General features: G+C 43.0%; 1 protein-coding gene and 1 long non-coding RNA gene across 4 annotated transcripts in view; one reads left to right on the forward strand and one right to left on the reverse strand.

The window, feature by feature from the left end:
• LOC141569253 (uncharacterized) overlaps nucleotides 1–24,142 on the forward strand; it is a 296,091-nt gene that overhangs the window by 2,940 nt on the left and 269,009 nt on the right. The window lies entirely within an intron of this gene.
• TMEM233 (transmembrane protein 233) overlaps nucleotides 10,653–24,142 on the reverse strand; it is a 35,518-nt gene continuing 22,028 nt past the window's right edge. Inside the window, exons 2-3 of the mRNA XM_019753967.3 lie at nucleotides 21,310–21,446; nucleotides 10,653–12,645 (exon numbers count right to left, since the gene is read on the reverse strand). Coding sequence (XP_019609526.1) covers nucleotides 12,639–12,645; nucleotides 21,310–21,446 — 144 coding nt within the window. The 3' untranslated portion in view covers nucleotides 10,653–12,638. The remainder of the gene's footprint in view (nucleotides 12,646–21,309; nucleotides 21,447–24,142) is intronic.

Below are 24,142 nucleotides of genomic sequence, written 5' to 3' on the forward strand. Positions count from 1 at the left end.
AATGGGTCAGGCTGATCCAGATTATAAATATAAAGCTGGAATCGTCACTCAGCAAAGAAGTCAAACTAGATGGTGTTTTGTTGTTGTTGTGTTGTAACATCTATGACTTTTATAACTATGGATCCATGTTTCTAATTTTTACAAAACTCACTGACATTTGAAAGTTGGAGGTCATGAATTGCTTGGTGTAAGATACTAAATCAAGTAGGTGGGATCACTTATTAAATAGTGAATAAGGTTAACAGCAGTGATAGTGATTGTGGCAGGCAATGCCCCCATCATCCACTAGGAGGCAATAAAGAACAATGAGAAATATTCCCACGATCTTCCAAGAACTTACATGTCTGCATTTTCAGGTATGAATAAACATGGTAAAAACTTCAAGTAGCATAAGAGGTGTTGAATAAAAAACAAAAGTCTCCCTTACACCTTATTCTAGATCCCTATTTCCTTTCCCTCAAAACTCAAGTATACGAGAGTGTCTCATATACTTTTGGGGGGCCCTGTTTGTTACAATTGTGTAACTTTTCCCAGAAAAAGTATTTGCTTATATCTCTCTCCTTTAAAAAATGGACACAGTTGGGACTTTTTCCCCTCAATATATCTTTCAATGTCAACACATACAGATCTCCATTTTTTTTTCAAATGGCTGCAGACTCCGTAACAGTAATAGTTGACATTTATAGAGTGCTTACTGTATTCTTGGAACTGTCCTAAGCTCTGTCCTTGTTTTAACCCATTTAATCCTCACAAAGCCCTACGAGGTGCATTCTATTATTATCCCCACTTTATATATGAGGAAACTAAGGCACGTGGATAAGTAACTTGCTCAACATTACAAAGCTAGGATTTGGTGGACCAGCATTTAAATGAAGGGAACTTGACTCCTGAGTCTCCACTCTTTTAACCACCATGCTAAACTCCTGTAGCATACATGTATCATATGCGACTTAGTCTCTATTTTCTCAATACTCTCAAAACAGTATTTATGTTTTAAAAATTGTGCTAAAATATGCTGCTGTAAAATATACCCAGGATTTTGATTTTGTTCACGTGTGGTAAGGCCAACGGATCAGGAGACGACTGCCGTTGAAAAGATAGTTTATTCCTGTCAGTTCCCAGGAGGAGGGGTTATGCCAGGCCTCTCAGGGCCACAAGAGAGAACCCTGAGGTTGGTTGCAGGCAGAGTGAGGGGACAGCATGTGCAAAAAGCCGTCATTGTGGTTTCTGAGCAAAAGAATGGGCGAGGAAAGGCAAGCAGCTGAGCAGGTTTGGGATTGGATAGTCTGACTAATTTTGGTGGGCTCTGGGCTGTACGGGATGGCCCCTAGTTGTCTGGTACCTGGCCCTGGGATGATTAGGACAGAGGCCTCCTGGAGGGTAAAAGCCAGAGAGAGGAGGTGGTTCAGAGTATGGGCTCTGGATTGGTTGGTTTGCATATTCCAGGCAAGTCATTTACTATCGGTAGAGGTTGATTAACCTTGGGAGGGGCAGTCTCTCCCTGGTCACTGAGGCCCCAAGATGTCAAAGCATCATGAAATATAGAAAATAAAAAACATGATTAATACATGTACATAACATAAAATGTATCATTTTAAGCATTTTTAGGTGTGCCGTTCAGTGGCGTCACGTCCATTCACATAGTTGTGTAACCGACAGCACCATCCATCCATCTCCAGAACAGTTCATCTTGCAAAACTGAAACTCTGTACCTGTTACACGATACCTCCCCATTACCCCTTCCCGGAAGTCCTTGACAACTATTATCCTACTTTCTGTCTCTATGAATTTGACTGTTCTAGGTACCTCATCTGAGTGGAATGACAGTATTTGTCATTTTGTGACTGGCGTATTTCACTTAGCATAAAGCCATCAAGGCTCACCCACGTTAGAGCAGTGCCAGAATTTCCTTCCTTTTTAAGCGTGAATAATTCTCCATTGCGTGTGTATACCGCATTTTGTTTATCCGTTCATCCATGGTTGGACTGTTGGGCTGCTTCCACCTTTTGGCTATTGTGGATAATGCCGCGATGCACATGGGTGTACAAATATCTCAGAGCTCGGCTTTCAGTTCTTTTTGGTATATATCCAGGAGGGGAATTGATGGATCAGATGGTAATTCTGTTTTTTAATTTTTTTGAGGAACTGCTGTACTGTTTTCATCATGGCTGCCCCAATTTATATTCCCACCCACAGTGCACAATGGTTCCAGTTTCTCCACGTCCTCCTATATTTTCTTCAGAAGTTTTATCATTTTGGGTTTTACATTGAGATCGATGATCCGTTTGAGTCAGTTTAGATGTGTGGTGTGAGGTATGGGTTGGGGTTTATTTTTTGGAACATGGATGCTCAGTTGTTCCCAGCATCATCTGTTGAACACACTATATGCTTTCCTCCCATTGAATTCCTTTTGCACTTTTGTCAGAAATTGATTGACCGTAGATGTGCAGGTCTGTTTTTCAACTCTTTTGTTCTATTCATCTCTGTGTCTATCTTATCACCAATATCACACTTTATCGATAACTGTAGCTTTATTGTAAGTCTTGAAATCAGGCAGTATGAGTCCTACAACTTTGCTCTTTTTTTTCAAAATTGATTCGGTTCTTCTGGGTCTTTTGCCATTGCATATAAATGTTAGACTCAGCGTATCAGTTTCTGCAAATAGTCCCGTTGAGATTTTGATGAGGATTATTGTCTTTTTATTTATTCACACATTTAACATTTCCAGTACTTTTTATTTTTCTTCATAAATACTAATTTCCTTTTGGTTTCATTTCCCTTCATCCCAAAGGACTTCCGTTAGCATTTCTTGTACTGCAGATCTGCTGGCAACCACAACTCTCTAAGTTTTTGTTTAGCTGAAAATGTCTTTATTTCACTTTCATTTTTGAAGGATATTTTCACTGGAGCTTGACAGTTCTTTTTCCTTTCAGTATTTTAAAATTGCCATTCCACTGTATTCTGTATTCCATTGTTTCTGATGAGAAGTCAATTATTTTTACTATTGTTTCCATGTATGTAATGTATCTTTTTTCCCTCTGGCTGCTTTTTATATATTTTTTCTTTATCGTTGCTTTCCAGCAGTTTGCATGTGTGTTTTCCTATGACATTATCTGGATCAGGGTTTTTTGAGCTTCTTAAATATGTGGGCTGATATTTTTAATAAAATGTGGAAAAAATTCAGTCGATATTTCTTTAAGAATTTTTTAAATGCTGTCTCTCTCTCCCCTCTCCCCCTCTCCTGTCCCCCCTTTGTCTTTCTGTCTTCTATTATTTAGGAATCCAATTACATATATGGCAAATGCTTGATATTGCTCTACAAATCACTGAAGCTCTATTTTGTTTTTAAATCGTTTTCTTGCTCTGCTTCAGTTTGAATAATTTTTATTGATTTATCTTTAAGTTCCTGATCCTTTGTTCTGCACTGTGCAATATGCTGTTAATTCCATACAAATAATTTCAGAATTGATAATTCTCAGTTCTAAGATTTCCAGTTTTTCTTAGTTTCCATATGTCTCCTGAAATTCTCCATCTCTTCCCTCACTATATTAATCTTTTCTTCTAGATTCTTTGACATATTTATCACAGTTATTTTAAAGCACTTGCCCACTTATTTTAACACCTGCATTATCTTTGGGTCTGTTTCTATTAGCTCTTTTTCTCTTGACAATAATGCCTTCCTGCTGCTTTACATGGTTAGTGATTTTAAAATGTTGTACTGGACATTGTGGATAATGTATTGCAGAGACTCTGGCTTCTGTTGTCTTACTCAGAAAAGTGTTGGGTTTTGTTTTACCTGGCAGTTTAATTGCTAGTGACTCATCTTTATCCTATGGAAGCATAATTTTAGGCTTCATTTGTGTGGGTCTATTTTGGTTTTTCACCTCAGGGGCTACCAAGCTCCTCTCATTTGGTGGAACTTGAACTCCAAATTCTGCCTCCCTAGCAATAAGCAGCTGCTGAAATCTCTGCTCACTTCTTTAAACTTTCCAGCTTTTTATCCCCCCCTGCAGGGCTGCACATGTACACTTTAGGAGTCAGCCAAGGATTTGAGGGGGGTTTATATTCCCATTTTTGGGCCCCTGCTCGGTGTCTCTATCTTTTCTGGGATTTCTCCCCTCAATTTCCAGCCACGCTGGGAGCCCCAAACCCCAACCTATGATTTTTCAGCCCAATAAGACTGTTGCTTTCTGCTTGAGTTTTATTCTCTGTGTGCTATGCAGACTTGCAGACCCTTCAAAGAAAAGCCAGTGGGTGATTCCCTTTTTTCAAGGGTCATTTGAAAGAACGTCCTTTCCAGTTTTTGCAGGCTGTTGGTTGTTTTCAAGGCCATCCGCATTTTAAAATGTTTGATCCTGAGCTTGTAGCTGTACAGGCAGGAGACTCAGTCCATTATAATTACTCCGTTACTGGAAGCCAGAGTTCAACAACCTTCCTTCCTTCCTTCCTTCCTTCCTTCCTTCCTTCCTTCCTTCCTTCCTTCCTTCCTTCTTTCCTTTCTAAATTTTATTGGGGAATATTGGGGAACAGTGTGTTTCTCCCGGGCCCATCAGCTCCAAGTTGTTGTCCTTCAATCTAGTTGTGGAGGGTGCAGCTCACTGGCCCATGTGGGAATTGAACTGGCAACCCGGTTGTTCAGAGCTCGCACTCTAACCAACTGAGCCATCTGGCTGCCTCTTCAACAGTCTTTCTTGATGGAAGTTTTGTTTCTCAGCTTGGACTTTCACAAATAACACTACCATTGTATAGCAACCTGACTAAGCCACATTTCCTAGTGTAGTTTTGTGAGCAAAATAGTGGGAATAATTCCTAACAATAGAATCACTAGATCTAAGAGTACATACCTTTAAAATTTTGCTAGAAATTATCAAACTTATCCCCCATAATATTGCAGCAGCTATGTTTGGGACGACTGTTTATCACACCCTTGTCAATACTGAGCATTATTACATTTCTAACATTTTTTTGGAAGCCTGACTAGTAAAAATGGAATCTCATTGTTTTGCTATGCATGTGTTGATTTATGAGCAGGGTGGACCAACTTTTCATTATTGGTCTTTTTACTTATACTTTGCCTGGGTACAAAACAAAATCTTATTTTCATAATAATAAAATTAATGAGAGCTGATATTTACTGAACAGCTCTAGGTCCTGACTGGATAACCCCATACTTCTTGCTACAGAAGTTGTTTCGGGGATGCGCATATGCCAGCCTGGATTCAGGCCTGGTCCTATCACGTAGGTATTAACAGTGAGACTGAAGAGTGGGCCTTTTGTCTGATATTTTTGGGTAGAGGCCTTCCTTCTCCCAGGATATCGATGAGAAAACTTTTACCTTGAGGCCCCCCCACGCATGACGGAAACCAGTTTGAGAACAAAGAATAATACACAAAGGAGGACAGAACTGAGAGAATTAAAGAGAAACAGAGCCATAGTCTGCTGACTTCATGATCTGCTGGAGAAAATCAGTCTTGAAGTTTGTCCTCAGTCTGAAATTTCCCATTATGAAAAGCAGTAACTTCTCTTACTGTTTATGTCAATTCAATTTTCTGTTGCTTGCAACCAAGAGCATTCTAAATCATACGCTCCGATTAGCTCGGATTTTTAAACAATAGGAATGCAGTTGTTTTCTCTCCCATGGATATAAATTATTGAAAATAAATTTCAGACATAGAGGTGAGACCTCAGGGCCTCTTAAATATCTGATGAGATTCCAAACAGAAAATATGTTGTAATTAACTCAAATCTGCCCCCAAAAGTTCAGCCCACACACATTTATGTCAAGCTTACAGCTAATTAGGGAAAATGGGTAACAGGCAATTAAGTCATTTCATTCTATTATGTGTATAAAGTAGTCTTGTTATTTTTTTCTTAGTTTTGAATAAACTATAAGAGTCAGTTTATGGTTTATGGGACTTAGTCAAGTGTAATGATTAAGAACATGGATTTTAGGATCAAATTGCTTGGACTCAAATCCTAACACTGCAGTTGTGTGACCTTGAACAAGTAATTGAACTTCTCTGTGCCTCAGTTTCTTCAAAGGCAAAAATGAATAGTAGTGTTTCTAGCTAGGGTTATTAATGACAGTTGAGTGAAAGTGTATTTTGAGGGCTTAGCACAATACTTAGCAGTTAACAAGCCATAATATTTGCCATAGTATTATTTTTATAGTTACCTACGTTAAAAAAAATGATTAAGCAGCTTTTGGGGGGCAAAAGAGCTAAGTCTAGAATTGCAGAATATAGAGACTGAAGAATAAGGTTGGACTGAGCCAGCCTTTGTCTTCCACAGTTACTAGGACTTTTACTATCTTATCTGCCTTTGGTGTTTCTAAAAATCAGACATGAATAATTGTATCTGCATTGCTTTTGAGAATTTTAAGACCTGAAGTAAGTCCTAGAGTGATCTAGCCTGAAAATTACCCTGGAAATCAGCCAAAAGTCTGGTTCAAAAGCAACAGACTATACTTGAGTGTTTAGAACTGGTGCCTGCTGGCAAGTCCTGCCAAGGTTGGGAGCGGAGGCCCTCGAGCCAACCCACCCAGGTTCAAATCCTAGTTCTACCACTCTCTAGTTATGGGCCCGTGGGCGAGTTACTTAACCTTCCCATGCCTCAGTGTCCTTGTTTATCAAAGGTGGACAATAAATAGTAGCGTTTTAGTTTGCCAAGTAATTAGAACTGTGCGGGGGCACAATATGATCTTTAAAAAGCGTTAGTTCCGTTTCCATTTTATTGTAAGGTGATTACTCTGGAAACTATTGCTTCTTTATCCAAGTTGTGCAGTTTCCCTCTGGGTCGTTTCTGGATCCGGTTACACAAACACACAGGGTTATAAAAAGCAAAGCAACGTGCCATTCCTCACCGGGACACCCTAAGTGCCTTTCTCCGTTGCTTCCACTAGGGGGCAGCCCAGCCTCAGAGGAGGCCTTGGGGAAAGGCCACTCACAAGCTGGGTTTCCTTTGGGTCTCGATCTTGGACTTTTGGGTGTACGTGGATTTTCATAACTTCCTTTTTCTAAACCGTCATGATAAGTGATAAAGGAATAAGTGAGAATGTTTTGGGACAGGACTTTGAACCGAGTCCTTGGTGAGTCGCATCTTCCTTTAAAACTCAGGTTTAAATCCGCCAGCTCACAATGGAAACAAGGCCAAGGTGATGGAGCAACCTTTGGTTCCGTTCTCTTTTTCCATTTCTTCCTGCTTTGCGCCCTGGTTCATTATATATTTATTCATTCTTATATCCAACAAAGAATTAGTGAAAACCTTCTGTATGCCAGGCACCAGGAAAGCAGAGGAGAAAGAGACGAACACGGATCCTGCTCTCCCGGGCGGGTCGTCTGCTGGGCTAGACAGATATTGAACGACCGTTCCACAATTGATTACTGTATCTAATTACTATTGTGGTAAGACCTGGAGGTAAAACTGCAGGGCTGTGTGAGCACACAAAAGGGACACCCTTGTTTTCCTGAAGAGTTAGCATGTGGGAGAAGCCTTCCCTGAAGAAGAGGCATTAACCCAGAGCAAAAGAGCGGACATTCGCTAGGAAGGGCACAGGGCAGAAGAGCCTTTTACTCATCCAGGAAATATTTAGACAGCATCTGCCATGTGCTACATCCTTCTCTAGGTGCAGAGGAGATAAAACAGGGTGACATGATAGGGAGGGGCTGCAGGAAGTGTGGCTGCCTTAGATAGGGGGTTCAGTCAGCCCTCTCCAAGAAGCTGAGACCTGGAGGAAGAGGAAGAGCCAGCCACGTGAAAATCTGGGCAACAGTGTTCTGGGCAGAGGAAGTCGCACATACACAGGCCCTGAGCCAGAAATGATCTGGGCATGTTTGGGCAGCAGCAAGAAGGCCAGTGTGTGGCTATGGCAGAGTGAGGGAGGGGCGTGGCGGGTGCTGAGATCTGGGGCAGCCAGGGCTTCTTGAGTCATGGTTAAACGTTTGGCTTTTCATTGCATGGGAGCCCAGTGGGTGGGTGGGATGGGATTCAGCAGTGGTTCAGTTTAGGTTTTGAGATCACCCAGGGTGCCCTGTAAGGGGATGAATGTGAAAGGAGGGCGTGATAGACAGAATAATGATCCCCCAAAGATGTCCCGTATTAATCCCTGAAGCCTGTGAATATGTTAGGTTACAAGGCAATGGGGAATTAAGGTCGCAGATGGGATTAGGTTATTAATCAACTGCCTTTAAAATGAGGAGACTATCCTGAGTGGACCCAGTGCAGTCACAAGGGACCTTAAATGCAGAAGAGGGAGACAAAAGAGTCAGAACCAGAGTGCTGCACTGTGGGAAAGAGTCCAGTGGCCGTTGCTGACTTTAAAGATGGAAGGAACCAGGAGCCAAGGAATGTGGGCATCCTGTGCAACGTGGGAGGCAAGAAAACAGATTCTCCCTTAGAGCCTCCAGAAAGGAATACAACCCTGCCGGCATCTTGATTTTGGCCCAGTGAGACCCGTTTCAGACTTTTGACCTCCCAAACGGTCAGATAATAAGTATGGATTGTTTCCAAGTCACAAGTTTATAGTATTTATTACAGCATCAATCAGAAACTGATACACAGGGAGATCTGTAAGAAGGCTATGGTACTGGCTCAAGAAATATTTATTTACCTTACCTACAGGGTGTTGGGATGTGTGTGAGCTCCGCTTTCATGCCGGTCATCAGGCCATTTGTTACCTCTACAGAGGCGGGATTTGGCCTCGCACAAGCTCCTATCCACATTCTCCCTCGGAAGCACAGCAAGTCCCTGAACAGAGGATTGCATGTCAACCTGGTGGAATCAACACTTGGTGACAGTGCCAGGAGCAGACAGCTCTGGAGATCTAAATGGCAGAGCACCTCAGTGAGCCAGTGTATGAGTGAACTGGGCAAGTGTCCACTTGGACAGGAAAGGGATGAATGCTGTAACTGGACCATCAGAGGTTTGACCGGGCCACTCATCTTTGGAACAGGTACACAGATGAAACTCAAATGCCTGAGCCCCAAAATGCACAGGGCGTCGTTGTACTTCCCTCTCCTGACCCTTGATAAATAAATCTCTACTGGAACAAATAATAAACAAATCAGTCTCTGTTGGAAAGGGGATTTCTTCTTTCTGCGGCTTCGCTAGGGATGATGGGTGATGCTTGCAGTCGTCCTTATGGTAGCTCTCCTTGTATTTGTCCAAACCAGTATTCAAAGTGTCTTGGTTTAGAGACCTGTTTTTATAGGGTAACTCGCCAGGTTCAAATATTCAATATCCATGAATATTTTTTAAGGATTGATAGTAACCAATGAATGTGGACGTTGTCTTAGAATAATTTTTTTTTGTTGTAGTCAGTGGCCCAAAACTGTCTCTTATATTTAGAAGCCCAGATCTAAGGTTACGTATCAAGATACACGCATAATACTGTTTTGCTGAATGCAGCTGTCCTGGTGTACGCCAAAGATAATTTGCTGATACAGGAGCTGAGGCCAGCGATTTTATGTCTGCATCTGCTTCTGCCCATAACTTGTGGGCGAAGACTGGGTAATGTCAAGAGCTGTAGTCACATCAGCCTTAGCCATGCACAGAGCGGTGGGACAGGGAAACCTCTCCCCGGGGCTTCCCCCCTTGGGGACAGCCAATGCTTCCTCATGCAGAGACTGCATGACACTGTTCCTGCCTCTGGTTTAGCACTCTCATGTTGCCTTCTCACTGCATACGTGCCTGTTCCCCTGCTCGACTGTGAACCCTTCCCAGAGGTCTCTCTTTATCATTTTGGAACCTCCAAAGCCTAGCCCAGTTTCTACGGTTGAACGGTGCTCTGGTTGAAGGAGGAAATAGACAAGAGTGACAACGGAATGGGGAAATTGTTTGAAAAGCTATTAGATTACTTTTGTCCTGTGTGGCAGGCATAGAAAGATACTGCATGCTTAATGCAGACAATGGTTGGTGTTTTCTTTTCCTGTTCAGCGTCGGTCTCTCCTGGTAAAAGCACTCCGGTTTCCTTTGGGACACCACCCTTCCCACACCCTCAATCCGTCAAGTTTGGGTGGAGCTGACCTCACCCTGAGGTCCACTGGCTGAATTGTGACCCAGGCCTGGCTAAAGCGGGCGCCACACACCTCTGACCACGGCATCGATTTGTGTTGGAAGCGTGGCCACACCTCTTTGTGAATGGCTGGTGTCCATTCTGATGGGTTGGTTGCAGCTTTGAATCAATTGCACATTATTTTGAATTGAACCTTTTTTCCCTCCTCTAGCTAATAGGGAAGGGACAGTTTCTTTCCACAGGCATCGCTAAGCTGGTGGGATGAAGCCTGAAGCGACTGACAGCCGTCGTGCCACTATGAAACCAAAATGAACTCAGGAAGTTGAAGCTGGGAAAAAAATTAGGGAGAAGTTCTTCATAATGCTGAACACCAAGGCCCTGGGGCCCAGCAAACATCAGCCCCTTCTGGATCCCAGATATCTATCTCACTTAGTGACTTTAGTGGGACCAGTATTTACAGTGCTTCCTAGAAGGGCATTTCAGGCCATAAGTTAGTTCCGAGTTGATGTCTCTCTAGCTCCAACCCTGGCCTCTCTATGGTCTTCCCTACAGGCTGGGGCTGGCATCCAGGAGCCCAGTTTGGTTATGAGAGTGTCTAGAAGGTCGGCAACTTCAAGAAAATACAATGTACACACCACGGTAACAGGCTTACTTAAAACCATTTTTATTCTGCCTCTCAGTAGCAACACTTTGCATTTGACTTGGGTAAAAGATCAGGGAGCCAAATACAAACAAACAGAAGCCAAGATGTCAGGAACAGAAGTGAGGATCTGATGTACTGGAATGGCGCAAGGATCTCTGTGTGCTGAGAATTTGTGGCCCTGATTCAGTGTCCTCCTGGGGCGAGTGCTGGCTCATGACGGACAACTGGATGAAATGACAGATGGAGTCTGATGTCCATCAACATTTATTTTTTGCGAGGGTCCAGGATTTTAACAATGCCTGAGATTCATAATAATCTAAGAACAATGCTTTGTATTTTATAGCACTTGGAGTTTCCCTCCAAGGGCGTTCACATTTATTATGGCGATTAATTCTCATAGCAACACCGAGGTAAGTAGGCAGATGTTCTTATCTCCATTTTCCAGATGAAGAAATTCGAGGCACAGAGAGGCTAAGAACTTTGCCTAAAATCAGTTGGCATAGTTAGTGGCAAAAAAAAAGGCATTGGAACTCAGGTGTTTTAACTCTAAGTTTCATGTTCATTCGCTTAGAACAAGCTGCCTTTTCTCTTGCTTAGCAAAGTTCATTATCACTGTGTCTCTAATATTAATTCTTGGAAGTGATTTTTGCCATATATACATATCACCTGTTGTGTTAATCGTTTGATATTTTCTTTGAGTAAATTTAGTTGAACAGAAATGATACCATACCATATCCCTCAGTGGAAACCATAAATGGAAGGTAATTAGTGAAAGAACTACAACAAACACAAAACCACGTTATTAAATTCCGTCTAGACAAAACACTTTGAACCAGAGGCCTGCTCCTTCTTTATTAAGAAGGGAAAAGAGCCCAAGTATCAGAAAGGTGGTATGGATGTGTGAGCACTGGACAGAGACTTTCTCCTTGCTGTAATCAGGACTGAAAAAGAATAGAGAAGGGGAAATAAATGTTCCTTGTGATTCAGTGTCTATAAACGACTTAAAAAATTATCTTGTGGACCACCCGTGGTACGTCCGTGTTGCAGTCTGGGAAACACTGGGTCAGCGTGTTCTGGCGGGCAGAATAATAGCGCCATGAAACCTGTACCGTCACACCTAAAGGGTTTACACTGGACAGAAAACAGATACAGTGGGTGGCATTTCCAAGTGGCATCCAGGAAAACTAAAGACTTGCTAGAAAGAAAAAAAAAAAAGAGAGAGAGAGTTTGAAAAAACAAAAGCACCTTCCATAAACACAGCCAGTTTATTCCCAAAACTGGGATGGGGAAGGTGCTCGTGTATCTAGAATTGACCGCTAAGTACGTTTTCACATCTGCTTGAGCGAAAAGTGAAGTTGAGTTCAAGTTGACCAAAGGTGAATGCCAGTCAGGGAGGGCGGCCATTAAGAAAAGTGAGACCACGACAGAAGACCAGAAAGCCTCTGCGTCTGAGCTTTTGATGAGGGAGGAGGAGCTACTGAAGATTGAAGTGAAGTGGCAACATGTAAAAAAAAAAAAAAGGGAAAAAAAAGCACAAATTTAGCTCTATTAGATAACTTGAAACATGCTGCAAATGTTTGTACTTGACATTGCAAACACCAGCATCCATTGCTCTTCCTAGACCCTCCCTCTCACCCCTAATCTGGAAATCCTCCCCCGCCCCCCATTAAAAGTCTTGCGATGTCCCGAGGCTTGCCTCTGGAGAAGAGGAATGGACACAAAGGCTTTTGCTCAACTGAAACAGTGAGACTTGATTTTTTTTTTTTTTTTAAATCAATGGCTCTGGCTGATATGGCTGTGCTGCTTGGTTTTCCTTCATGTTGGACCTTTCTTTTTTCAGTTCATTTGCCAGGGACCTGCCTCTGGAGAGTCCTGGAGGAAAAGATCTCACAGTCGAAAGTCGAGGATCCATTCCTCAGAAACGCCTTTGGGGTGCGTGTGGATGAGGTCCGTCCTCCATGCTTGAGGCCAGCCGCCGGGTGCTCAGGCTCTGTGGGGTGCAAACACACAGAGTGAGAAAGAGGGGAAGGCGGGGCACTGGCCTTCTCTCCCAGGCCTTCCTTCTGCCATGGCTGTTAGTCTGACGTGGACTAGTGGATTTGCATCCTTTTGAGTCTAAGCACTTTGGAGAAACATTGTGTTTAGACACATTTTATTTCACATGTGGCACATGCAAAAAAAAAAACAAAACCAAACCCAAATGATGCAGATGCAGCAAAATGCTTGCTGAGCGTTTCGGGATCTCATTCTCCTCCTTAAGGGTTAGTAGCACTATTGGCATTTGGCATTGTTGTCTCTGCATTTGAGTCTATGAATAGGCACTTAGAAATTCATCTTGTGAGCGTGTTCACGTAAAGGGGTGAGTAAATGAATGAAGTTACACACACACACACACAAACATGCTGTGTGTGTGTGTGTGTAACTTCATTCATTTATTCAATAAATGTTTACATGCCAGGCACTACTCCAGGTGCTGTGATGCTACCACCACCCTTATGAGAGGTACTGTTTTATCCCCATTTTACAGATGACAGAACTGAGGCACAGATTGGTTAAAAGATGCACCCAAGGGCACACAGCTATTAGAGGCAGAAGCTGGATTTAAATCTGGATTTAAACAGTCTAGCTGCAAAGTACGCACCCTGAAGTGTTATGTTCCCTTGTTATGGGCAGTGACAGAAATGGAAATGTTCCCAGTGTTTTCATTCCAGTAGGAGGAAACTGACCATAAAAATACATGTGACTATATATTAATATGTAAATTATAATTATGTATTCTATACCGGGGGTGCCAAAAAAATGTATACACATTTTAAGCGATGGTCACACTTTGGTCAACATTGCTCAAGCAGTAGTTCGCCGTAATCAGAAGTGTCCGATATATAGTTACAAGAAGCGGAGTACAGCATTAGGAATAGAGGCAGTGGAAATATAATGACTGTGTGCGATGTCAGAGGGCAGTAGATGGGGCAGGGGAGGGATCACTGTGTGAGGGATATAAATGATAAATGTTTAACTATAAAAAAAATCAGGATTCCCATTCTAGGCCAAACTTTTCTAATGATATTCTGTTGACAAAACCATAAAGGGATTGTATGTATCTTGCAATGATACCAGCAACACAAAAAACCAAAATGGCTACTATATACATTAAAAAAAAAGAAAAAAAGAACCAAGTTACATGAAAGGCATTGTTATTAATTTTAAAAAGGCAAAGGAAATTGGTGTATGAAATGCTCAGTTGGTTTGAAACATTAAAATCATTTAAAACCATGGGGGGAAACAAAGTGGACGCTGACGGTAACCACTTTGAGTGCCTCTTGTAATTGCAGAAGTCAAACGTAACTTGTATTTATCTTTTGTTATCGGTATATATTAATACAGGTTTTTCCTTTCTTAAAACATGTATACGTTTTTGGCAGCCTCTGTATAACTAATATAATATAACTATAAAGTATATAATATAAATTTATAATGAATATTTAATTTATAAGAAATATCTAAATAAATTTATTTAAATATAATTTATATAAATTATATATTAAATTTATTCATGTACATTTATATATAAACATATATTTTAATATAAATAAATATAGATATTTCTCAGGGAGTGGTAAGTACTAGGAAGGAAAGTATAAGGGGACAGAAGGAAGAAGAAGAAGCGGGGTGGTGGGTTCTGTTGTAGCACAGTCGGTCAGCAGTAGCCTCTGCTAAGGTAACACATGAGCTGGCATCTGAAGGAGAGATGGGAATAAGCCATGTGGATTTCAGGAGGAAGAAAATCCTAGGCAGAGGGTCCAGCAAGTGCAAAGGCCCTGTGGCAGGAGCATGCTTGTGTCACTCAAGTGGAGGAGTTGAGGGGAGTATGCTGGGAGCTGAGGAGGGAGAAGCAGCCACCAGATCATGCAGGGCCTTATAAAGCCACAATAAGGGAGAGAGTTCCGTGTTTGAGCTGCAGTGTTGTAGCCTATCCTTCAAATAAACCACCGCGTATTTAACCATTTTCCCACTGACGGACATTTAGGTTGTTCCAAAATTTCCCCTATTTCGAAAACAGCTGAGTGAACGTCACTGCCCATCCTTGGTCCTCAGCCCTGGCTACACATTTAGGATCACCTGGAGAGCCGTAACCTATCCGTGCCCAGCCCCATCACTGGAGATTCTAATTTGACTGGTCCAGGCTGGGCCCTGGGCATTGATAAGCTCCCAGGTGGTTCTAATGTGTAGCGAAGGGAACAGAACTACTAGTTCACATGCCTTTTTGTGCACCTGTATGTAGGGGGGGTACTATGAAGTTCGATTGCTGGGTGCGAGGACATAGATTTTACAGTTTAATAGATACAACCAAATTGACCTCCCAAAGTCTGTTCCAGTTTACTCTTCCACCAAAAGCATTAGTATCCAGTTCTTCACACTCTGGCCAACCTTGATAGTCTCCATCTTTTAAACTGTTTCAATCTGGCCGACAAAAAATACATAGCATATCGTTGTTGCTTTAGTTTGTGTTTCCCTGGTTACCAGCAAGGTTGAACATCTTTTTTATGTTTATTCTGATTCCTTTGTCAGTGTCCACCAATTTATATCATTTTCAAAGCAAAAATATTCCCATTGTTGATGATGACTTAGCTGTAAATTATCTTTACAACTTATCTGAACCAACAAAGAGACCTTCTGGAAATAGGTAATGGTCCCCATTTTTCACCATGGAATCACAGAAATTCTCTAAAGACACATCTGGGCTAAACAATCCATAGAAAGCCTTACTCCAGCCAATAATACAGGGGAAAAAAATATGCATTTGTTTTTATGTTTTCGCAAAAAGGCCAACGTCTTCTTGCCCACCTTGATATATGTGCTTACTTCCAATCCTACTGTAATTGAAGGTTACTTTGAGGCCAGAAAGGGACTCATTCCCATCCATTTACAAGACAGAAGCTTTACTAGTGCAGAATAGGTTAATATTGGCTAATTCCATGCCTGCCAGTGGGAGACGATTGTGGGGACCCTTAACCTGGTGTAGAGGTCAAGTTCTTCCTTAATGGAAACCTGGGAAGAGGGAGGCTCTTAGTTCTAAGAATGACAAACAAGCATTTCTAATACATGGTGGGGGGCGTGCCTGGCGATTTAGATACCTACAAGACCACCCAGAGATGGAAGTTCAGTGGGGTTGCATTGTTCATGTGTTTAACTCATGGCAAATGAACTATTCATGTTGCTCCAAAAGAAAAAAGCAGCTATTTAAATGGGGTTGGAGAGGCCGGCCACTGCCTGGCTCAGTGCTCAGGAGAATGGATGGATATGTGACTCCCATTCCTTTTGTGTGCGCTCAGAGCGTGGTTCCGGTGTGTGAACCTACGGCCAACTACAGCTGATGCTCACCCCAGGAATGTCGTCTCTTCCAGCAGTGGAGGGACCACGGGCCCTAATGGGCTGATAAAGGCAGGGTGTGAGAGTCTCTAGTAGGGTACCCTCCTGTGCATGCTGCCAAGATTAATTTTGATTACACTCAAAGTTCACCTTGTGACCTGACGTTATAACCACACCCCTGCGTGAGACAAAGCTCCACCGAATGTCATTTGTCATCTTTGTGGCCGACAACACTTATCTCCCTCACACCCAAGCTTTGTCATGGCCCACTGGTTTTGCGGCTAAGGAAGTTTCACTGAATTCCACTGAGCATCAGACACGTGACCATGAACCTGACCATGAGGAGACAAGGAAGAGGAATCTTGGGAGGTGTGTAAACAAACTTTCTAGGGAGTAGGGAGGAAGCAGCAACCACAGAAGCTTCTACCAGTACCCGAGGAATGTAAAAATGTCCTGCTTTGTGGCATCCGTCCACACAGGCAATGTTCTCCACTCAATGCAAAGCCCTACAACAGTGGTTCTTCAACTTTAGTGTGCTTGTGACAATGCATGTTTCAGGGCCACTCGGTCTTGATTGGGGCCCAGGAATCTGCATTTTTACAGGCTTCTCAGCTGATCTGCCATAGGTGGCTCTGAGGCTTTGAGAACCAACCAGAACAACCTACCTTTGTGCGAATTCTCAGGGCACCCCCAGAAAGTAGAAGCCTGCAGACATGTTGATTTCGGCGGGGACTTGAATGATTAGGATTGATACATAGACAGCTGCAATATTTAAATGCTTCCCCGCTGTGTGATTTGCTTCTCCATTTTCCCCAGCAACTTGAAAGCAGGGAATTTTCTGACTCTGAGAGATTGCAAGTTTCTGATTCCATCTGGAAACCTTGGAACATGAAAGCTCTTATTTCTAAGAATGACAAACAAGCATTTTTAATGCACGGTGGGGGCGTGCCTGCCTCTCTCTGTCAGCACAGTATTCTTTCCAAAACAGCTGAATATTTTAGTTCAGGGATTCCCAGCTCTTGTGGGTTTGTTGTCACAAAACTGTCTTTCTTTGCTCCACAAACACCACGTGTCTTACATAGATATCCTGTAAAATGATGATGAATGAGACATTTTTATGAGTTCGGGTAAAGACTATCGTGACCTGAGCCTATCCAAGAAAATTAACTATCTGGGATTTCGATCATTTGGGGGAGAAGAGATTGGTTAGTTTTCTTGATAAGGATTAAAAATAATTTTTAAAAGGCAGGGACTTTGAGATTGGTTACTGTTTTGTTGATACGGATAAAGAATAATTTTTTCTTTATCCTGATGATAAAGAAAGGACCTGATGATTTTTAAAAGGGAATAGCGTACTTCAGACAGCTTTTTTTTTTTTTTTAAATGGGACTCAGAAAACTCCCATATTCAAATCAAGGCTTTTGTCTCCTCTCAGAGCTCGGTCAGCGCTAAAGGTCGGATGTTCCCAGTCCCTCCCTCCTGGCAGCCAGCCGCTTGGATGGTTACAAAATAGCCTCCCTGTGGGTACATCTCCTAGGTGGTAACCTGACTCCCCTCCTTGGCACAGAGTTAGATATAACACGCTAGGGTGGTGAGGTTGGTTGCTGATGTAATGAAAACTGACCACTCCGTTAACGGCTGGCTCCGGTTCGTGAGCTCTTCCTTTTCCGTTTCGGAGGGAGGAAGTGTCCCAGGGTTTGGCCAAGAATGTTCTGCTGACCACCTGTATCCACAGCCCAGGATGGGAGTGCGGAGGTGGATAATGCAGATTTTCAGGCCTCACGCCTGACATAGTGAGTTGGACTCCATCGAAATGGGGCTTGAATGTCAACTTCTTCTAAACCTCCCCAGGCAGTAGGTACGCAGCCCAAAGTTTCGGAACCTCTGCCTTGTCATTCAGTTCCTCCTGGGGCTGGAGAATTTTATTTCAGAGGATTACTGAGAAATTGGCCTTGTGATTGGTCTTAGCAGAAGATAGAATTGATTCCATTCTCTAGTTTCTTGCACGCGCGCACACTCACACACACACCCACACACACGACAAAGGCTTTCCATTTGAGTTTCCCCATGGATTCTAACTCTGGCAAACATTTTCGTGTTCTTTGATCACTTGGAGGGAAAGGTATCTGTCTAAAAGGAACCTGACCATCCAGACAGGGAAGTAATTCTATCCTCACTCTATGGTTAGGGACATTGAGGCACAGAAAGTTTAATAACTTGCCAGGGTGGTCTGTGTGGCAGAGCTGGGATTTGAATCTTGGTAAAAATGGTGCTGAAATCCGGGTTCTAACCACTGCGAAACACTGCCTCTTAGGAAGAAGGGATGGAGAGGTGACCCACTCTCATATTTTATAACTACTAACAAAACCTCAATCACAAGCATAGGCACATCAATGCTTTGTCTCCAGATAGAAATATTAAGAATGGACAAAGTCCCCATATAGGAAGACTTTTGGGTCCCTTATAAAACTGCTTGGATGGTATCTCATGGGCAAATGGACCTTTGCAAGCCAAATTGTCTACCGGAAACTGCAAGTAGATATCTCCAGGTTGCTGATGTGCTTTTTGTATGTTTTTTGGTTTTGGCCCTCAGCACATATTTAAAGAAGGTGAAAAGATTGTCAACATCTAAAAATGAGATTTGAAAATGAAAACTCAGCTTTCTAATGTCTTTTGACAGGTGGGCCCCATGTGGGGTCTGCAGTCTAAGTGGTAACAATTGGCTGGAGCAGAGGGGTGACTTCTCCCTTCAAATTGTGCCCCCGATTCACCACAGTCCTCACCACTCCCTACTGTTCTACAATCAGGCTGCTTCATCCATGTCTAGTCCCTAACTCCTGAAGTCTTTTGATTTTGTTACCCTTGGCTCCGACTCATCAAGTTTTTTTTTCTTTCTTTTTTTTTTTTTTTTCTGTAGGTTGCAACCTCACCATCCTATCCCCCATAAAAATCAATTCTAGACGTAACCACAAGGCAAGTGCCATCTACTGGCCTTTGTTATTGAGTGTCCTAGAAGGGACTTGTTGGCTTTGAGGCAGTGTGGTGTTGTGGTTTAGAACACAGTTTTCAGACCGGATAGCCCAGGATTAAACCCTGCCTTTACCACTAACTGGCTGTGACACATTAGGCAAGTCTTTGATTTCTTCACGCCTCTGAGCCTCAGTTTCCTCATCTGCGAAATGGGGATAATACCTACCTTATGGGGTTGCTGTAAAGATTCAAGGAGGATTAATTCACATAAGAGCTTAGAACAGCACCTGGCATATGCTAAGTTCTATGTCAGTGTCAGCCGCTATTATTATAACCCACTTAGCTCAAACACTCATCTGGGCAGTAGGTATTTTCAGAAGTCCCTCGTAGTTAGGCCAAGACTTGGCCTTCCCCTGGAACACCATCTTGTGAGTTTGGCTCACGAGTTCAAAGCCTTGAACTCTACTTAGTAGCATCTTAAATCCTGAGGTCTTCTCCCAGTCATGTTGGTAACAGTAGTAACAATAGGATTAATAAATGGCTGGTATTTTTGGTGTACCACTGACACCAAGCTATACACATTCTATGGATCATTTAATTCACCTTCACAATAGCTTTATTAAATGGGTCCTACTATAATCCCCATTATACAGAGGAAGAAACTGAGGCTGAGGGACCTTAAGCAGTTGGCTGAAGGTTTCACAGTAAATAGTGGTGGTGGGGACTTGCACCCAGGAAGTCTGGTATGAAACCTGCACCACTAACACCATACTCCACAGCCCCATGCGTGTTCTCTCTCTCCCCGCCCTCCCCCCCCGCCCCACACACACACTAAGCCTTCCTTAAAGAATAAAGTTGGGTGTGTTCACATCTATTCCCCAACTGTCTTCTCCTTCACAGGCCATCATCATCCATTTGTCATCTTTCAGACAAGAAACCTTGAGATTCCTTTGATGTTTTAGTGTCCTTTTATCCTCTCTTTGGCCAAAGCCATCTATTTTTCCCCTTTGTGACACTTCCTGTTTTGGCGTCTCCTCCATCCTACTGCCCTGATTGCTCCCGGACCTGGCTTATATGACAGGAAGTTGACCTACTGTGACATCCACTACACTGCTGGTTGCCAAGGCTGGGCTGGCTGATCTGGCAGGCTAAAGGGTGTCCCCTTCCTCCCTCAGCCACTCAGTGAAATCCTTCCCCACCCTTATGAAATCCAGCCAAAGAGTCTGACCCTCTTAACTTGAGGGAAATGGTCTAGGAATACCCATGCTGCTCTGACAGAAGAGCGAAAGGATTCCTCAGAGTTGTCCTCTACAATCCCGCAAATTGTACAGTGACACAGAGATGGATCTCTGAGTCTTGGTTGTCCATCACATGACCTTGCCCTCTGTCAAAGCTCTGATGGAAAATGCCATTGAATCTAGCAGACGGAGCCCATATCAGCTAATTTCTCAGGAGAAATCAGAATAAAATTGTCCAGCTCCAGAGGTAAATATCAACAGCATCCATCTCCTAATGAGATGAGAGCTCGTTGGCGATACCAAAAATATGTGGTGACTCTTCTGCCCTTAAACTAAGAACAGTTAGGCTAGTTGAGTGTAAAATCATGTAGTAAAATCATATCAGATGGTAAGAGCAAGTAATAATCCTAAATATCCCATTTACTCTCCCACATTTCCCACTTTCCTACAGTTAGGTGGAACTATGTGATTTATTTTAGCCAACAGATTGTGAGCCTAAGTGACAGCTGTCACTCCAGAGCTGAGGCAGTGAAAACCCATGTGTAATTTTCTGGTCTTTCTCCCCTTCCTCAGCCTGAGGAGGCCTGATAGTCTAGATCAGAAATTGGAAAACTTTGGCCCACGGGCCAGCCACCTGTTTTTGTAAATAAAATTTTATGGAATACAGCCACACCCATTCGTGTACGTATTGTATATGGCTGCTTTTGTGCTAAAATGGGCAGATTTAAGTAAGTGCAACTGAGATGGTGATAGAGACCATATAGCCTTCAAGGCCTAAAATATTTACTGTCTGGCCCTTTATAGGAAAAGCTTGTTGACTTTTGTTCTAGATAGAGCAGCTACAAAAAGGTGGAGCTTCTGATAGCATGGGACCCTGAATGACTGCATGGAGGAGAGAGCCTTCATGGCCCATGTAACCTACATGGCCCATGTAACCACAGTGAAGAAAAAATGAAAACGCTTTTGTTGGGGATTATTTGTCACCAGAGCATAACCTACCCTATCCTAACAGATTCCAACGGGAATTCAAGAAAAGGCATTTTACATCTGGAGGGATTAAAAAAAAGCCTACTTACTTCCTTGAGAAGTGAACTGCACAAGAAACACCGATGATGAGAAGGCCAATAATGATGGAGGCGATGGCCACCCACTTGGCATTCCTCCCAAGCCGCTTGGATCCTTCGATATCTCCATTGTTGTAGCTGTTCAGAGACTGGGGGACACAAGGGAAGAGTGGGTGATGACAGATAACCCACAAGGAAAGACATGTGCTCCTCAGGCCAATTGGAGCAGGCAACAGGTAATCACCTCCTCCAGGAAGCTTTCCCTGAACTCCCAGGTGGTATTAACTTCCCCTTCCGCATTTCCTGATTACTTCTATCTTAGTGTTTACCATAGCATATGAAAAGGATTGATTTGGCCTCTCCCATTCGAGTGTAAGAGTGGGCAGGACCATTATCTGTCTTGTTCAGCACGGTAGTCCAGTGCAATATTTGTCATGGAGAAGATACTTGGTAAATATTTGTATAATGAAAGGATGAACGGTATGTCTGTCTCATCCATTAGAACAGGTGTTTGCACACTATGACCCATGGGTCACATCCAGCCTGTTTTTATAAATAAAGTTTTATTGGCACACAGTCACACTCATTTGTTTACTATTGTCTGTGGCGGCTTTTGTGTTACAGCAAGGTTGAGTAGCTGGGATAGAGACTTTATGGCCTGCAAGGCCTGAAATATTTATCGTTTGGTCCTTGATGGAAAAAATTCTACTCCTGCACTAGAAGGTTGATCCATGAAGTCAGGGACCTAACTCAACTGCTCACCTCTGTGGCAAGATAAGCTGTCATTCACTGGTACCTACTCATATGGTTTTCCCAGATGTTAAAATATTGAAATACTTCTGTACTGGTTGGTAAACAGCCGCTATCCCGCCCAATGTCCCTGCCATCCTGGCCCCTCCTCTGAATTCCCCCAGACCTCCCTGAGATCCAGCAACTCCCCAGACCCCACCAAAGCATCCTTCCTGATTCTGTGCCCTTGTTAAATATTTTAAATATTGCCCTTGTTGCTAGTACTTTGAGCAGTGTCTGGTATACTGTAGGAACTCAAGAGATATATAGGCCGAATGAACGTATCTGTTTCCCTACAGAATGTGAGTTCGTTAAGGGCATATTGGGGTCCCCCTCGAACCCAGCCCGGTGCCAGGCAAAATGGAGGTGCTCAGAGAACGCTGGCTGCTGAGCTGAAGGCCAGATGCCATTCTTCTCTTGTACAATAAGCCTCTCTGTCATAACTCCCACTGGGAGAACCCCCCCAAAGGTGTGCTACAGCCCAAAGCCTGAGAAGACGCATTCATGAGTTATGGAAAGACGGACTCAATCAATCAGTGCCATGGATTGTAGATTTCAGTGGGAACCTCTGCTCTTCCTCCAGAAATTACAGCACTTGTGTAATAAGCATTCCTCTTCCTGGACTATTAAGGCGGATTAGGCCTCTGCAGACAATTACAAGCCAGAGAAACACCCAGTATACCACAGAGCTTTCTGCTTCCGGAACCTTCCATTAATTCTTGGATCCAGGCCACCTTAGTCAGCAACAGGCCAGGAGACTCGGCAGTGAAGAGTACTTGCTTTCAGCCCTCTTACGAGAATGGGAGAGCGGGAACCTGTGACGATGTGAGGGGCTGCAGCAGGGTGAGTTCCAGAATTCTGGCGTTCTCAACCCTGGGTGCCTGTTAGAAACACCTGGCTGCTGCTAGTGTTGTTGTTGTTGTTATTATTATTATTATTATTATTATTATTATTATTTCAATACAGGTAGCTGGGCCCTATCCTGGAACAATTCTGATTTAACCAGTGTGGGCACCAGACATCAGTGTTTTAAAAAAATTGTGGTAAAATATACATACCATAAAACTTACTGTTTTAACTCTGAGTGTACCATTCAGTGGCATTAAGTACATTCACATCATTATACAACTGTCACCATTATCTAACTCAAACTAAAACTCTGTACCCACTAAACACTAACTCCCCATTCTTCCCTCCTCTCGCTCCTGGAAACCACCATTCTCCTTTCTCTGTGAATCTGACTACTCTACGTACCTCATATAAGTGGAATCATACAATATTTGTCCTTTTGTGCCTGACTTATTTCACTTAGCATAATGTCCTTACGGTTCATCCATGCTATAGCGTGTATCAGAATTTCCTTCCCTTTGAAGGCTGAGTAATATTCCATTGCATGCATATACCGCATATTGTTTATCCATTCATCCATCGATGGATGCCTGGATTGTTGCCCCAGGTTTTTTTTTCTTTCTTTAAAGCTTCTCAGGACTGAAAACCTTTGGTCTAGGCGATGATCCTTAATGTCCTGCAAGATCAAGATGCTCACTGCCTTAAGATTTATCCTACGGACGTGGATAACAGCATGGGCTCTAAACCCAGAGAGATCTGAGTTCAAATTCCATGTCTCACCAGCTGTGAGAGTTAGAGCAAATTATCTAGCTTTCCAGGTCTCGGTGTCCTCATCTGTAAATTGAGGGCAAGTCATAGCACTTCCTCCATATTGGAGGAGCCCGTGAGTTAATGCATGCAGAGCAGTGAGCGTTGGCCCAGCGCGTCATATATGCTCGATAAACGTTAGCTTTCATTGTGAATTGCCACTGCCTGTCTTGTTCTTCCTTTAAAGCTGAGATCCTTGGGGTGCAACACGATCATCTGGGCTCCTTGTCAGAACCCTAGGTGATCAGACTCTCCCCCATGCTGGAGCAGAATCTTTCAGGACTCAAGTTGGAGAAATTTAGAGTCTTTACAGTCAAAGCCAGTGCACAGAATTCCAGAACCCCAAATTCTGAGCTCATAATTCAGTTTCAAATTAGGTGTAGTCAGACCCTCCTAAACT

Source organism: Rhinolophus sinicus, chromosome 9 (assembly GCF_057876585.1).
Source record: "Rhinolophus sinicus isolate RSI-liver-muscle chromosome 9, RSI-T2T, whole genome shotgun sequence".
Lineage (NCBI taxonomy): Eukaryota > Metazoa > Chordata > Mammalia > Chiroptera > Rhinolophidae > Rhinolophus > Rhinolophus sinicus.